Raw genomic sequence first — 17,243 nt, 5'->3', positions numbered from 1 at the left:
ATGACTTCACTGCAGTTAAAAACTCGAGCTGAATTGAACTCAATGCAAACTCGTAGAATGGAATAGAAATTTCTTGTCTTTTATCTGAATGATTCAATTTAAGAGCTTCAATATGGAAACGGGGGATTTTCATAATGTCGTTACAAAAAATAATAAATAAATAAATAAATAAAAATACTTAGTACATATTTAATGATGCGGAACTCTTCAGTTTGAATAGTAAAATATGAAAGAAAGTGGTTGTGCTCTTTTGTTTTTAGTAGCTAGAAAATAAGTGTGCAGCAAGGAGGGGGAGGGAGATCAAGACAACGCAATGGTTGTTTCTCGTATTCCCCTTTGCTGTGATATTTTTTGTTGTTATAAAAAGGAAAAAGGGAAAATCAAGAGGAATATCACAGACAGTTCTTAAATACGCCAGCATTAACAGCTATCCTTCTTGGATAAAGGAGGACTAAAAGTGATGCTGCACACACACTTTTAATTATCTACCGATTCAAAACAAAATTTATGGGAAACATGCAACTGCTATAACTTTTTAAGAACATCCTCTGTAATATATATAAATATAAATATATATATATATATATATATATATATATATATATATATATATATATATATATATATATATATATATATATATATATATATATATATATATATATATATATATATATATATATATATATACGTCGTTCCGGTGTTGTTAGAAACATCCTTTAATTTCCTAGTTTAATTATTCGAAATTCGCTGATCCGAGCTTGGTCTGGTCCCAACACGTTCGAATAATCGGATCTGAGCAACTTATTGACGTATTCAATCATTGCAACGCAGTTTATCTACTCTTGCTAGCTTTTTCTACTTCTATTATTTCCTCCAAAACTAATCACACGTTCCTTTAAATTTTAATTGACGCCATCAAGTATATTTACTTCTCGTAGAAAATATTCTACAGTTTTACAAAAAAAAAAAAAAAAAAAAAAAAATCAATCTGCGTCCGAAAAGTCTCTGACACATTTTAAAAATTCATAAAAAAGAAACAAATTGTCGTATGAGCATGCGGTTTGCGCCATAACACAGGTTCAAGAGTTTTTTACGACATCTTAAAATAAAAGGGGAAAAAAGAAAAAGAAAAAAGTAATCGCTGTATAGTCACAGTAAGAAAACCAAACGTCTTGTGAAGTGTTTAATCATTATGAAACAGAAAATAACCAGAAACAGAGTTTCTGGCTATGAAACAATACCTTTCATAACCAAAGTTGAATGTGTGTACCTTTGTGGACATGGGATGTGCTTGAGCAGTACTTAAAAGTGGTTTGAGCAACATGTGGTGCACACAATGAACTCTGGTTATGCGAAGTATTTCTTTCTGCTTAATAAAATGAATAAGCACCTCACATGACGTTTGTTTTTCTTACTGTGACGATGCAGCGATTACTTATTTTCACTTTTTTTCTTTCTTTTTCGTTCCCGTTTCTTTTTTTTTTTTTTCTCTCTTTCTTTTTCCTTTTTCCTTTCCTTTCTTTTCTTTTTTCTTTTTATTTCTTTCTTTTCCCTTTTTCCTTTCCTTTCTTTTTTTCCTTGTTGCTTTCCTTTCTTTTTTTCCTTTTTCCTTTCTTTTCTTTTTCGTTCCCGTTTATTTTCTTTTTTCATTCTTTTTTTTTCCTGTTTCCCTTTCCTTTCTTCTCTTTCTTCTTGTTGCTTTCCTTTCTTCTCTTTCTTCTTGTTGCTTTCCTTTCTTTTCTTTTTTTCAATTATTTTCACTTTTTTCTTTCTTTTTCATTCCCATTTATTTTTTTCTTTCCTTTTTTTTTCCTTTTTTCCCTTCCTTTCTTCTCTTTCTTCATGTTGCTTTCCTTTCTTTTTTTCCTTTTTCTTTTCTTTTTTTCCCAATGCCCTCAAAAAATTCTTGAACCTCTGTAGTTTTATTTTATTTATTGCTTTTCTATAAATTTTTAAAATGCATCAATAACTTTTTGTACCCTCTGCAACTGCATTACATAAATGTCGTAAGGCATGCGAAATGATATTACTACAGAAATAGGCGCTCTAAGTTTTATTTACAAGAAACTTCTTGACTTTTTCAAACATAAATCGCTGTTCGTCGACTTGCTTCCTGCTCGGCTGCTACATTTCAACATATTTAATACACCTCGCACTCCAAAGCTAGTTTCTTTGTAAAAGAAGACCAATTCAAAAATAAATGTTCTAAAAATATTCCTCTAGAAAAATTCAAGACACACCGTAATGCCCTGCTTAGAAGCCTTGTAACTTTCCACCCAAATCTTCCTTCTACAAGGAATGCACATTTATTTACTCAAAGCATTTATTTTTCTGGGAAACTCTTTCACTCTTTACACGAAACGACACTCATTGTTTTCTCTGCTTAGAAAGAAAAGTACCAAAAGGGATAAATAGCCTAAGGTAAGTAAAGGAAATGCTTCCTTTAGCTTATAGCCCCACTGGGCATCAAGATACAACTTTAAGTTGCGTAAAAGATAACACATGTCTTTATCCTGTTGTGTGGTTTCCATAGATTTTAATCTTCAAAACGGAAAAGCTGGGCCAAACTACTTTAAACTATTCTGTTTTTTCGGTTTAACTTCAAGTAAGAAATAATATTTAACATTGTGTGAAAATATTTGAACTTTGTAAAAACATTATTTCAGTAGTGAAATTATTTTAGCATAAAATATGACTATTACATAATGCTAGTAGTGTCAAGATTTTTTTTATATGGTTTCCAAATATTCAAGTTTATCGATAGTTTTTTTTTTCTATCTATAGTAGGTTTATGCCATTAATCACGACTACTATAGGGCTTCTTCAAATTTAATTAATTAATTTATTTATTTATTTATTTTAAAAAAATGCACCAAAAATGCAAAAAATATGAACATGCCCTGCGCGCAATTTTACTCATTTTTATTTACCAGAACTACTGATAGAAGTTACGATGGGGGTAGTAGACAGTATAAAGCTAAACTTAAAAAAATAAATAAAACTAAACTAAACGTTTTTATAAAGAATTTCATGGTCTACACCCCCTTTGATCATTTATATGAACTTACTAAAGCGCGACAGCTGGTGTTCTCTACAATTTATATAAAGTTTCTTAGATATGTTAATTCTTTTTTTTTTCTTCTTTTTTTCTCAATTTTAAGTTCTGCCTTCTGTAAAGTACGTGATTAATTTTCATTGCTATTATTTGCACTTAATTTGTAATGAAACAATGTGCACGATTCAAACATGTTTTTTTTTATTGTGCGATCAGATGTAAACAAACATTTAATGTTTTTCAATAAAAATGTAAGCTTTTTGATTTTAATAGGATTGATTTGTTTTTTTTATTTCGTTTTGTATGGTCAAAATTAAAAAAAAAAAACCCTTTTGAATGATATTTGCAAATTTAAAAAGTAACGCAACAAAATAAAACATAGCATTGAATTTCGCCTCATGTACTTAAAATATGTTGATTTTAACAAGAATAAAAATAAAATTTCAGTTTTATTTTCAAAAAAAAAGAGTTAAAATGCAAAACAAAACAAGCAAAAGCTAACATCGGAACAATATTTGTTATTTTAAGTAATTTAAGGAAAAAACTATGCTGTATTTAAAATTTTCAGAAGCAAAATGTTTTGTGCAGCATATTGTTTAGACAGTAATTGCATAGTTTCACAATCAAATTAAAGAAAAAAAATCAGGATTACTTAATTAAAAACTCCAACAAAATGCGATGACGTAATCGAAATTAAATAAACTTCTGAGTTAATAAAATTTTACTAACTACTTTTTTTTTCCAATGACATTTTAAGTAATCATGTACAAGAGGAAATAAAACATTCATTCGTAAGCACTTAAAATGTAATTAAATCTCTTAAATTGTTTTCAGTACAAAAGCTTTAATAAAGTTTTCGCTTGATCGAAAATGCGAAAAACTAGAATTTGAGCTCGAAAAGGTTATCGAGTCTTATTTTAACTCTCTAATTAAGTTTTTCAACGTTTCTCTCAGCGAAACTGAGTGCCAGTTTGAATTTTGAAGGTTTTGCATATGAGGATATACAAATTTAAATGATTATTGTATTTATTTTTTCAAAATATTAATAATAATTCAAGATTTTAATGCCACAGCAGCCTAGAAGGGGGTGGTGGTTACATGATGTACCTTTACATAACTGAGTTTTGCAATAAAATGCTTTTCATCTTATTTTCACTCTTCTTACTAAAAAAGGTTTTTTTTGCAATAATGTTACAAATTGTGTATATAGATGTTTTTCTGGTTTACTTATTGCAGTCTTGCGAAATTTGGCGTTCATTCCATCAATATTAACTCAAAATTACAGTAGTTTCGAAGTTTCACTTGTAAGTTGTTTTGCCTACTTTGCAGGTTTTAACATGAGAGTCCATAGGCTTGACGAGAAATTGGTCATTTATCGATAAGTTAGCTTTCATTTTTGACCAGCTTTTTTAACACCAAATTCAGGGGAAAGCACCAAATGTCGCCAAAAATGGTGGCTTTTGACGACATTTCGAATTCAGTAGGTAATTTGAGAATAAACTCAAGTTGTGTAAGTGGTCAAGTTTTATTGTCTTTAGGTTATAACACTTCCTCAGAAGGAAGATATTGTAACTAACAAAGAAAACATATCAGTTTTACACTCATAAATTACCCAGAAAAAGATTTAACAATTTCTCTTTTATGAGCAAAAGAAATTACACAAAGGAGACAACCAACACGAAACATTTTAACTATCATTTCAAGAATAAAAATGATTGCCTCCCAACGTTTTAAAATAGCAATCGAAAAAATATCGCATAAAAAAAAAAGTACCGAACCGAATTTTATATTTCTTGTTCCTAGTTACCTGCTACGCATTAAAGATAAAAATTACTGCGTTATTATTGGAAAGTATTTTGTTCTTAATGTGTTGTTGTATTGACTTCTACGTTTTCTTTTCTATTTTTTAAGCTGAAGCTTGTATCAAATACAGAAAGAATTCGCTTTAGCAGGATTTGTTGCATTGCCGGACTGTTAATGACTGTTTCAGTTTTGATAATGATCATTAGTAGAGAAAAGTTAATGACATTGAAATAAAAAGTAAACATTGGGTTTAATAATGCGACGAGTCTTTTGGCGAAAAATAGGAAGAATTATTTTTGAAAAATAACGTACTGTTCAATAATTAATCCATTTTCAACAAACTCGTGAATTTGTTTGATTTATTTTAAAAACTTATTTTAGCAAAACTAACGACATTGCGTCGATATTGTTTTCTTTTAAATGATGTATATGTCTGTTGATGTCCAATGCGCTTGTACAATATTTACAAATTTTTATTTCTATCGAATTTAAGCAAATTAAAATGGGTGAAGAGATAGAAGGAAATGTAAACACAAATACGAACACAGATATTGCAAAAAAAAAAATTGTCTTTTAGTAATAGTTACTTTAGTCTTATAATTATTAAACATGCATAGAAGGTATGACCATCGAGATTTTTTTTATGAATAAAACATTTGATTTGTTTTACAAGCATATACGGATCAAAACAAACTTTCAGCACAATGGAGCAGATTTTTTTTAAATTAGAAACTCTATGAAGTAAACCGCATTGGTATAACTAGTTTGAACATACTGTTAATTTTCGTGAAGCTACCGAAAGAGCGTTCGGATAAGGTACAACTTAAAACAAAAATGTTCATTGATTTATCTTATGGTATCGTTTGATTTCAGTTAAGTTGTTCAAAACGTAATTGCTTCTGCCGACGTTCAAAAGCAGCAGAAAAGTATTTTAGGACAATACGATAACGTGTTTTAAACGTTAGTATGCTGTAAAAATTGGAATGAATTAGCAACAACAACTTAGGGAAAAATGTTTTAGCGTATTTTATAAATTATAATACATCAAAAACTGTGTAAAAGCAGCAACAACAGCTTTGAGAACAATATAATAAAACGTTTCAAAAACTATTACATATCGCAAACTGTCCTGATCTGACCAAACTTGATGCGCTGCCAACTTTTCCGAACACAATAGTCTTTCCATTCCGTCAATTCTATCAAACACACTTCATATCTTTGGATATGAAAATTTAATCAGTTTTATTAATAATTGAATTACGTTTGGCAACAGAAAGAAATCACTCATTTTGAGTCGAGTGGACAATTTCATGTCAAGAGCCTTCTGCACTGAACTACCCTTCCACATCTACAACGACCCGGATTGAATACATGAGCGCCCAAGCGGAGAAAAATGACGTTAAAAGCTCCCTAAAAAAAGGAAATATTTTAGACTCCCCGCTAGAGGTTTAGTGATATCTTTGGAAGTAACTGCCGTGAAATAAAGTAACAAAATACTCTTCAGCTAGAAAACAACTGTTATCGAAATGCCTCAGCTCTAAACATCGATATCGGGTCCCTGAATCACTTCTTGTTATTAGCTGAGTAGACAGGGGAGAAAAAAAAGTCATGATGATGATGATGATGATTGCTTCGTCATCTGATGTGCTTCGTGTAACCAATCACGAGTAAGAGGTTTTTATATGTGCTACACCAAAGCCAAAAGAAATACTAAATACATTTGGTTTTTGTGCTGTTCGGTATTTTTTATCTTTTGTGCTTCTGCTTTTTGATGGAGCATTTAGTTTGCTCAACTTGTCCAGCCTGAAATGGCGCGAAGGTAAATCTGAAGGAAATGAAAATTAATCGGAAAAGCAAAATTATACGTTTTGGTATCAGTTTGCAAGTTCCAAAGGCTAAATTGGACTTGTTAGAGCACAATAGAGAGCAAAAAAAAAAAAAAAAAGAGAAGAAAACGAAAAAGGGGAACTGAATGACATTACACTGCTGTAGTATAGTTTTAATGGGGATTGACATCGAGTTGATGGCATAATCAGAAGGATGAATGGGGCTTTAAGATTGGCGCATTTGAAAATAAAGCACAGTTTTTGTATTCAAAACTGATACATCTAATTCCTAATTTGAAAGTAAATTTGAGTTTTTAACCACTAAGGATGAAGATGCAGCAGTTATTTTCAAAGCAGGCTATATAATGCCTTTTAGTGGATGAAATAAGTTAAAAGCAATTGAAATGAATAATATGCCAAACTGCTGTTGGATAGAATTAAGGATAAAAATGTATTAATATTATATAGGTATTCAAACTTTAAGCAAAAAAATAATGTTGGACAAAACCGTACCTGGCACAAATTAATTAAAATGACGGGATGGTCCTTCAGAGCAGTTTTTTTTTAATAATTTTTTTTTAAATGATCAATTTTTATTTTATTTTATTTATTTATATTTTTGAAGTTTCGTTTGCTCTCATAACTAATATTTTTTGAATGAAAGAAAACTAAATAAACTCCCGTAAACATTACGAAAATTTCATGCGTTAGTAAATACTGTAAGTAGGTCATCATCGCTGGTATTTATTATTACAGTACAGTTCTACAAGCCTATTGCGTCCCTTCTTGCAATACCTGCACTAAAGAGGAAAAAAACAAAGAAATAAAGAACAACTCGCTTTACATCGTTAAGGACCTCTAATAGGCAAAGAAGAAGAAGAAAAAATAGCGAACATAAAACTAAAATTAAAGGCATAACTAAGCAAAAAACGTCAATTTTTAACAAGCATTTTACACTATCTTTTCAGCCCAAACACGCCGAATTGAAATCGATGCAAATGACAGGGGCTGTATAGATGGTTAAAAAAAGAGAGTTTTTTACTATTATTTTTTCGTAGCTAATTAGTAGAAGGAGCTTGAAATGGTGTCATTAAACGGAGAATGAACGGCGCTATTTCTAACGTTCGTTATTTCGGCCCCATATTTTCAGGCGTATCAGTGATAGGAAATTGGGAAGGAAAAAAATTTAATTTTCCTTTTAATTGAAGATTTTGTCAATTGTACGTTGGTGAAATGCTTTTAGAATGTATCAGCAAAGTAATGAAGTAAATAGAACCTGGTAGGTTCATTTTTTATCATTTAGTTTTTCTTTTTGGTATAACTAACTGAACAAAGTATATGAAGGAATAAAATTCGTGCAATATAACTAAAGCTGTAAATTTGTTAGAAAAGACTTAATTTACTTGATTTTTAAGTTTTCTTTTAGTCAAAATTGTTCAGCAATAAAATGGCAATCCATAAAAATCCCACAAAGACCATTTTAAGGCAATCCAAAGAGCTGCTCAGTTGCTGCTTTAGTTCAACAAACTCCTAGTAACATGTAGACGATTTAATAAGACAAATGTGTTGATTGCAGACTAGATAACAAAAGTCAGTAGCTGAAAAACAATATTTTCCAGAAAATCAATTTTTTCATTTACGTACAACTTGATATTAAACCCGAAAAACGGAGCATTGGAAATAGTTTCCGTATATTTTTAACTAAGTACTTAAAACAATCTTCAGTAAAACCTGTAAACTTGACCACCTTTGTAAGTTGACCACCTGTCTAAGTTGACCGCTATTTTCAGGCACAGAATTAGAGCTATGTCATATAATTCAACCTCTATAAGTTGACCACCTGTTCAAGTTGACCACTAAAGTTGGGCACCGCAAGTGGTCAACTTACACAGATTTCATTGTTTGTCGTACTTTTAAGAATGAATATTTTAATTGTGTGCTTTCTATTAATAAACTAGTGGTACCCCCACGGCTTTGCCCGTAGTAGAATATTAAAAGGTCATTTGGTTCGCCTGTATATTTACAAATAATGGATGATGAATTTCTCGCCTATTTGCTATGTTCATTTGTTCGCCCATGTTACGGTTCCACGTTATGATAATTTGGTAATTTACTCGCCCACATTAAGATAATTTGATCGGTAAAATGTTCTTAAAATTGGAATAGAAAAAGAACAAAATTGAATTTTTGAAAAATCGCTTCGAGGTGCACACCTCTATGCTACGAACTAATTCTGTGCCAAATGTCATAAAAATCGGCCGAACGGTCTAGGCGTTATGCGCGTAACAGGCATACAGACATCCAGAGACACAGACATCCAGAGACACAGACATCCAGAGACACAGACATCCAGAGACACAGACATCCAGAGATACAGACATCCAGAGACACAGACTTTCAGCTTTATTATTAGTAAAGACTACATTGCTTGAATGCCAGTATTTTAGCGATTTTATTCGGCTAGATTATTAGTAACATTAAAAGAATAAGACACATGCAAATCATATAAATTCAAAGCGTCCAGTATTTCAAAGGCAGTTTCAAAAGTTAAACTAACTAGGATAGTTGGTAGAAATGACGCGATAAAAAATATATAAATTAATTTGAATTTTGTCATCTTGAATTCAAATTATGTTTTTCGCAATCACGAGTGTGGGCGTGTATGTAGGCGTGTGTGTTTGTGTGTAGGGGGAAGGTAGGTGCGTTTGTATGTAAGGGGTATGTGTATGTGTGTGTGTAGGCATGAGTGTTGGTAGTTGTGTGTATGAGTGTTTGTGTGCGTGGGGGCGGGGTATGTGTATGTGTGTGTAGGCATATGTGTTTGTGTCTGTGTGCAGGCATGAATGTGTGGGTAGTTATGTGTGTGTATGTGTATGTGTTTGTGTGTGCATGTGTTTGTGTATGTGTGTGTGTATGTGTGTGTGTGTAGTTGTGTATGTATGCGTGTAAGTGTAGGATATGGACGCAACCTGGAGACGGTTTTCGCTAGAGGAGCAGCATCGTGAGGAGCCGGTCGACGGTGATGCTGCAGAGGGTGCTGGCGGGAAAATAAAATGATAGCACGCCAAAAACAGTCAAATAAAAGCAATAAGCAATCGTGATTGCTCAAAAAAAAAAGAAAAAGAAAGGGGAAAACATTTTTAGATCCAGACTGCTTAAAAACAAACAATCCTGTCAATTTTTGAATATATGTTTTTATTTATACAGTAGTTTTAAAAACATTTTATATGCAATTTACATATAAACACACTAAGAAATTCGGAAATACCTTCACCTAGGAAATTTTAATCGATAAAACAAAGACGTCTTCACTTATATTTCTTCTGCTTTAAGCCTAAATTATCTGTTTAAAACAGCTTTCGGTTTAACTACTCATTTACTCATCACCCTGTTTTCAAATTCAGTCTTCTAATTTGACACTTCTGATCTTCTATCACTGAGATACAGTTAATGACGTGCACTGAGAAAAACCAGCAATAATGAGTTTGTTACGCGAGAAAAACCTTTTATATTCCATCACTACTACATATCATTGTCAGCTGTAGTTAGAGGTGTAGTTTGGCACCACAGGCCGTTTTATAGAAGGTGGGGATGGTCATGTCTTACATATACCACAACCTTCCTCTTCAGCATCTTCAATTAACATTTCGTGGAAAATTTGTCGTGGTATAGGGACTGATAAAAAATTATATCATATTTTAGACAGTCTCTGCATTTTTATGTGTTGAGAGGTTTCGCAGGCTGTTTCAAAGCAGACTTCAAATGCATGAACAATTAAGACAAAAAAAAAAAAGTCTAAAATAGAATGACGCCTGTCTTTAGCACACTTAATCAAGCAATTTATAAATATGCACGAAAAAATGTTAAATGTTGACTTAACGTTCCATTGCTAATCCATATTGCTAACTTAAATTATGAAACCCAAACATAAAAGTTTAAAATATGACTAGCATTTCCTTAGAATATTTTTTTTTATCTTCCAAGTTATAAAAGTAAAAATAAAACTCGTCATAGATAGAGATAAAATCTCCCTCGAAGCTGCAGACAGTTACAGTTACAAAGAAAAGAAACAAACTGCCTTATAACTTCCAACAACAACTCCAAAAAAGAAAAAAAAAATAGCAAAAACACACACACACACATTCCTTTGACAAACATCTGCAATAGAAGCTGAAGCATTGTTATTCAAAGCACACGATGGTTTAGCCGGAATCTAGCTCCGAAAGCAAAGGGAATAATAAGAAAGAATGTTATAATGAGAAATCGATGATGGTTCTCTCTAAACGATGCTGCCCTCCTCCAAGAAATTCTCTCTCCTCCGTACATCGGGGCGAAGACGGTATCTTTAAGAAAAGCAGTAAACAGGATTCTTAATTACTGCGATACGTAGGCGGTTAGTAAGTCTCTACTTTGATATGCCTGCAAGCGCTACGCAAAAATAAATTAAATGTATATTCTTAAGAAGTGTAAAATTATTCTAGGGCTGGAAGGCATGTTTCAGTTATGGTAAGAACTGCATTTCCGTCAGCTCTTTCTTATGTTTTTTTAAGAATAAAAGGTTCTGTTTAAATAAACTGGTAGTTGTTCGTTTAGTATTTATGTTTTGTTGACACTTTGTTTCAGTAAGCAATTATATAAATGGCGGGAAGAAATGTATTTATTGAAAAAGTGGAAGGCTGTGATTTTATTTCTTGGTGTCTTTTGAGCTCTCTTTATTTAAGCTCCCTTTCTGTCGACTTTATTTTTGCATTTATTTGGAACTACGGTACCCGCACGGCTTTGCCCGTAGTAGAAAATTAAGAGGTCATTTGGTTAGCCTGTATATTTACAAATAATGGAGGATGAATTTCTCGCGAATTTGCTATATTCATTTGCTTGCCCGTGTACGGTTCCACGTTATGATAATTTCGTAATTTACTCGTCCTCGTTGTGATAATTTGCTCGGTAAAATTTTCTTAAAATTGAAATAGAAAAAGAACAAAATTGAATTTTCAAAAAATCGCTTCAATGTGCACACCCCCATGCTACAAACTAATTTTGTACGAAATTTCATGAAAATCGGCCGAACGGTCTAGGCGCTATGAGCGTCAGAGATCCTGACAGGCAAAGATGCAGACAGACTTTCAGCTTTATTATTAGTAAAGAAGATAGATCTTTATCATTTTAAATAAAAGATATTATTTCAAAGTAGCATTTTTATCCAAAACTTATTGATTTTCGAAAAATTATGCGACGCAATTCAAGAAAACAAAACAGATAATTGTTTAGTAGAAACATTAAACGTCTATAATGTCATAGGAGCGGCCTTGTGGCTTGAAAAAAAAATCAGACGTAGGGTAACACCCACAGTAATTGGCAGGTCACCAGTGATTGGCACACAAAAATGTCGTAAAATAAGATTCGTATCCAATCTTTTTAAAGTAGATGGCTATATACCAACTGAGTGTACATTTACTTTAAAGATTATAACTTCAATTCATGTTACTAAATGGTAGCAGTGCATAGGAAAGAGAAACAATTGCGGCTTGTGTCAATTCAGCCATTTTTGTTGAAAAAGCTACTTTTCTGGCTTAACGGAAGCATGAGGATCAATCCATTAAAATCTGACTTAAAATATATTTTAAATGTTCGTTGTCAAAAATTTTTTTTAGTTGAAAGGTGTTACTTTGAGTGGGTAGAAATATATTTTTGTCTCTTTTTGGATTTTTGAAGTAATGATGGATGCCATGTGGTGCTTCAGTTTTGCTAGTCTCCAGTAACTGGCACATGTGCCTATCCCTTACCGGCGCGGTGGTCACAAAAAGGGACACCAATTTTAAAAATTTCTTTAAAAAAAAGTTTTTTCTTTAAAACTCCAAAAATCGCTGCATTAGTTGCTTTTATTTCTCTTTAATGCACACAGATGGCAGCACTATTAAATATGACTCTTTTTGTTGGCTTAATTTTTTATTTAAAATACCTCGATTTTCAAGCTCAAATACAATATTTTTTTCAAGATTTTAAAATTTACACCATAAACTAAATTAGTCAACCATTTTCCCTCAGGAATCCTGAGCTAATCAATCATAATTTTGCAAAAGATTCGAGTTCATTTTTGAATGCATAAACAAAGTTTCTTTCCAGGTGTCCCCAAATGTGGACACCGCCCGTCTAGAGCATTGATCTCACTGTTGTGGGTGAAAGATGTAATTTGATACATTTCAGAAAAGGGGGACCAAAAGAATAGTTTACAATGGGCTTTTGTTTATTTATTTTCGGTTCTTGACCCAGAACAGGTGAATTTGAAGGTCCATAACTGCACACATTTGAGATCTGCTTTTCCTACCAGACAGTTGTATACTTTTTTTATTATCAGCTTTGATATTATTTTTTCTGTAAATGGTATTATACAGTCGTATTTTTTCATTTAATATTTTATAGCACAAAAGGAATGCACATAAAGCAAGAACAATGTGCCAAAAATATTTTTCACATTTTAAGTTGCTTATTTAGATAATTTTATATAATCTATATGAACTTTCTTGAATTTTACTTCATCTTTATCTTGGAATTTTATAGTAAAAATATTGAATTTTGTGTTCTAAGTATTCTTAATGGCATAAATTATTGAAATAATTAGTAAAAATGCTTAAGAGCTTAAAATATTTGAAATTACTCCAATTGTCATAAGAGGTAAACATAACCACTTCAGAAAACAATTTCTGCTCTAGGAGGGCGGTGGTCACAAACGGGGACACCACCCCCAGCTGGAGGGGGTGAATGAAAAAAAAAATTTGACTGTAAAATCTATGTCCAGATAACCAATTTATCCCATCCATTGTGTTATTTAATTATATTTCTAAAATTTTAATGACCCGCGCCTGTAAGGGCTATAAACACTAATGTTTTGTGCAATATGTCACTAAATTGATTTCTGATACTTTTGCAGCATTTATATTATATGGGTTCTACTATTAATTTGAATCCAACAGAATATACTGTTAAATTTTTAAGGGAAACAATAAAAAACAAATATGTTTGGCCATCAGTCATATATTGCGACTGTAGAGAATCAGTTAATTTTTTATGGTCCCTTAGAATCATGGTTCAATGTTTCTCTTACTCTATGTCCCTCCTTCATTCTATAATTTGTACGTAATCTAAAAGCGAAAAATAAAGTGATTTTCCAGTTTTATTAACATGTGCCAATTACTGGATCACAAGGTGTCATAAACTGGGGTATCAGGTGCCAATTACTGGTGATTTCGGTAACTTTTTAAACATATATTTTTGTGAAGAATATCTATCAAATATTTTTGATTTTAGTGAACTAAATAGATGCACAGATGTGCATTCCTTAATACTAAAATATTTGCAAGTGAATATTGTTTTTCTAAGTAATGAAAACAGAGGTAAGTTTAAGGACAAACTCTTGAAGTGCCAATTACTGGGGTCGTTACCCTACCTTTCCACACGTTAGACTGTTACTCTCCTACATCAATGATCCCAGAAAATGCTCATGATCAAAATTGTCTAATGAACTAAGGAATTTGGCTTTTAATTTGAAATCAAAAGCAGAAGACGGTAACATTTTAAAAGAAGCTAAAGAGGACTTTATTCGAAGCAAGGGGTGCCCCGATGGGAAGTCATGGGAGGTCACTGCAAAATTTTCCTCATTCAGCAAATTTTGTCTGACAAATCGGCCAAATTATTTTTATTTCCGTAAAATTTGGAGTTCTATTTGGCAAAACTAGCATCATACGGCGAAAGTTGGAGTTCGATTCGACTAAATTTGGAGTTCTATTCAGCAAAATTATCATCAATCGGCAAATTGAGAATTTCCGTCCAGCCTAAAATTTAAGTTCAGGGCCCCCCTGATGTGTATAAGTATATTGACATTGGTTCCAAATGCTGACGAATGGAAAGAAATACAATCAAAGGTGCAGTAAGGGAAGGATGGGAACTAACTCCGTGGACTTAAACCATATTTCCAACCTATTATAGCATGGTGATATACTACATGAATGTGAAGACTGTATGACCAAAATCTCTCCGCTCCTTTCAAGATTAATATCTGAATTTTTGTTATACCGCCCCCCTTTTTTTCACTGCACAGAAACATTCTGACTGCGCTGATGCAATGAAGCATTGCTTCACGACAATTTTTAGCTATGAATTAGTTTAAATATTGACCTGGATGACTTAGTAAAATTTTGATGCACGTAGGTTAGGGTGCTTCGTTTGCTTCGAATTTTTGACTTACATACGACTTTGCTGATGCCTAAGGTTACTAATTGAAATTAAAATATATCCCCAATATCACAGTTGATAAAAACCAAGAGTTTATGGGAAGCAATTAATGTCAAGAATTTTAAATATATTAATTTATTACTCCAAGCAAAATAAAGAGGGTCAAAAGGGGCCCCCAAATTGTCTAACTTATACCTGATAACTTATAAGAGTTCACGTAAAGCTCTCTCTCTCTCTCTCTCTCTCCCTCTCTCTCTTTCTTAAAAAAATCCCCTTACGGATTCCAATATATTTTGTTATAGTCTCATGCGCTCTTAAAGTTTGGGCGTAATAATTGAGGAATATAGAGAAAGTGAAGTAATTTACTTACACTGATAAATCTAGCTTCTAAAAATATTTATGCTCGTGCCTGCCACTATTATTGAAATTTTGTCTTAGTAGTATTGTCAAAAATTTCGCATTCTTATTGGTTCTTTATTTCTTTTTCTCTAGAATGGTTAATTTTCTCATTGATGTTTGGTAAATCCGATATTTTTAATTTTTAAGCTGCTTGCTTATATGGCTATTTGCTTTCGACTGATGTCTTTTCATAAATAAGGCATTGAAAAATGCGTTCCTTTTAACATCGAAACACGTGTCTCCAGTAATATGCAATTTCTGCTATCTGACTTTGCTATTTCTTATTATACCATTTAACTTATTTAACTTGTTACACTGCTTAGAAACTTGACTTTGCAAATTCAGATTCTAATGTTTACAAAATGCACACTATTAAACTGCTTTAGTGAATTCAAAATTGAGCATTACACACTAATTACTTGCTTATAGACTAAACTATTTACTAGTCATGCGCTAGTGGTACTTGTGGCTACTTTTTAAGAGAATGAATTAATACTAAATAATTATCTCTGAGTCTTTGAGGCTGTTGTAGATTGAGGATTTTCTGCTAACTTGGATAACCTAACACTAATTGAGCTTTGGTACAATTAATTTGTACACGTTCTAAATAATTATACATTTAGAATCTATACTTGATAATTTCATTAGATTTCCTTAAAATTGCTCACGAAATGAATTAGGTGGCGAGGAGATGTCTTTATGCAAGCAAGTAGAAAAGAAAGGTTAACAAATACTTCGGTACAAGTGCATTTCGAAGAATATCTTCTTTACTCTGCGGAGAAAATCATAATTTATCTTCGCTCTCCCCATCCAAAGCAAATATCGCAACTGCTTCCTCCTCATCTCTTACTCGAAGATCAATTCCGAAAAATAGTAAACCTGCCTTTTTTCCCCACGTGATGACCCCTTTTTGACCTTGTCCACCTTTATCTGGTCCTCCGATCTTCCTCACATCTCTTCTTTCGCGTGGTCTTTTTTCCCGCGCGCCGGATGACAGCGGCATCTGGTGGTGATGTTATCAGCACAGTGCTTTATTTCTTGCTGTCTACGAGAAGAGCGAGGGACTAAAGAACGAGAATGTACGGAGGAAAAGAAAAAAATAATCTGTCGCTCACGTACATCGTAATTCACTGCGAGAACGGTGGAGGGTGATACGCTGTCGGGATAAAGACGAGAAATATTTTTGTGTCATCTTCGCCTCAGGGAGAAATGCGGATCAGATCCTGGGTTTAATATGCCAAGGTCGTTCTCTGTCGTAATGATAGCAGTTTAATATCAAGTATTTTATAAAAGGATCTCCGAGACGTCCATAAAGATGCTACACTGAGAAAAAGATAACATGAAGTTTAGAAAATCGAACAATATTTCAACATTTAATCTAGAATTTTCCGAAGACGTTTTTATAGCTTTTTTCTTTCATTTCATATTATTTCTTTGATATATTAAAGTCATAGACACAGATATAGTTTGGATTTTTTAAGGACCTTAAAATATCACTTTACGTTATCGACGTTAAAGACGTTTCACATTGAGGATGTGTAGCAAATGGAAAACAGTGAAGGCCTAATAATAGTGTGTGTGTGTGTGTGTGTGTGTGTGTGTGTGTGTGTCGTTTTTTTTTTAAATTCAATTATTAATAATCTTTAATATTTTTGAATGGTTGTATTTTAAAAATTGTAGTACATAATAATAGGCAAACTTTCTTCGGGCACCGTAAAGAATTTCCATGAGCACTATGGCAACTTGGCCATAAAATTTTTTGATATTTCTTATAAATACTGGACATTATGGAGTACGTATTGTTGGTACCATCCAAATACAGTTAAAACTACTCAAGAATTTATCGTTTGAAGAGTATTCCCTTTAAAGAGGTTTTTATTATTACTATTATTGTTGTTATATTTTTAAGAGTTCGAATGGTTTCATAC

At 32.3% G+C, this 17,243-nt stretch overlaps 1 protein-coding gene across 1 annotated transcript in view; it reads right to left on the bottom strand.

Moving 5' to 3' along the window:
- Nucleotides 1-17,243, bottom strand: part of LOC129216314 (netrin receptor UNC5C-like) — a 135,289-nt gene that overhangs the window by 44,120 nt on the left and 73,926 nt on the right. Inside the window, exon 6 of the mRNA XM_054850524.1 lies at nucleotides 16,240-16,269. Coding sequence (XP_054706499.1) covers nucleotides 16,240-16,269 — 30 coding nt within the window. The remainder of the gene's footprint in view (nucleotides 1-16,239; nucleotides 16,270-17,243) is intronic.

This window comes from Uloborus diversus, chromosome 2, assembly GCF_026930045.1.
Source record: "Uloborus diversus isolate 005 chromosome 2, Udiv.v.3.1, whole genome shotgun sequence".
In the NCBI taxonomy this organism is placed as follows: Eukaryota; Metazoa; Arthropoda; class Arachnida; order Araneae; family Uloboridae; genus Uloborus; species Uloborus diversus.
This window is presented reverse-complemented; position numbering and strand designations above follow the sequence as displayed.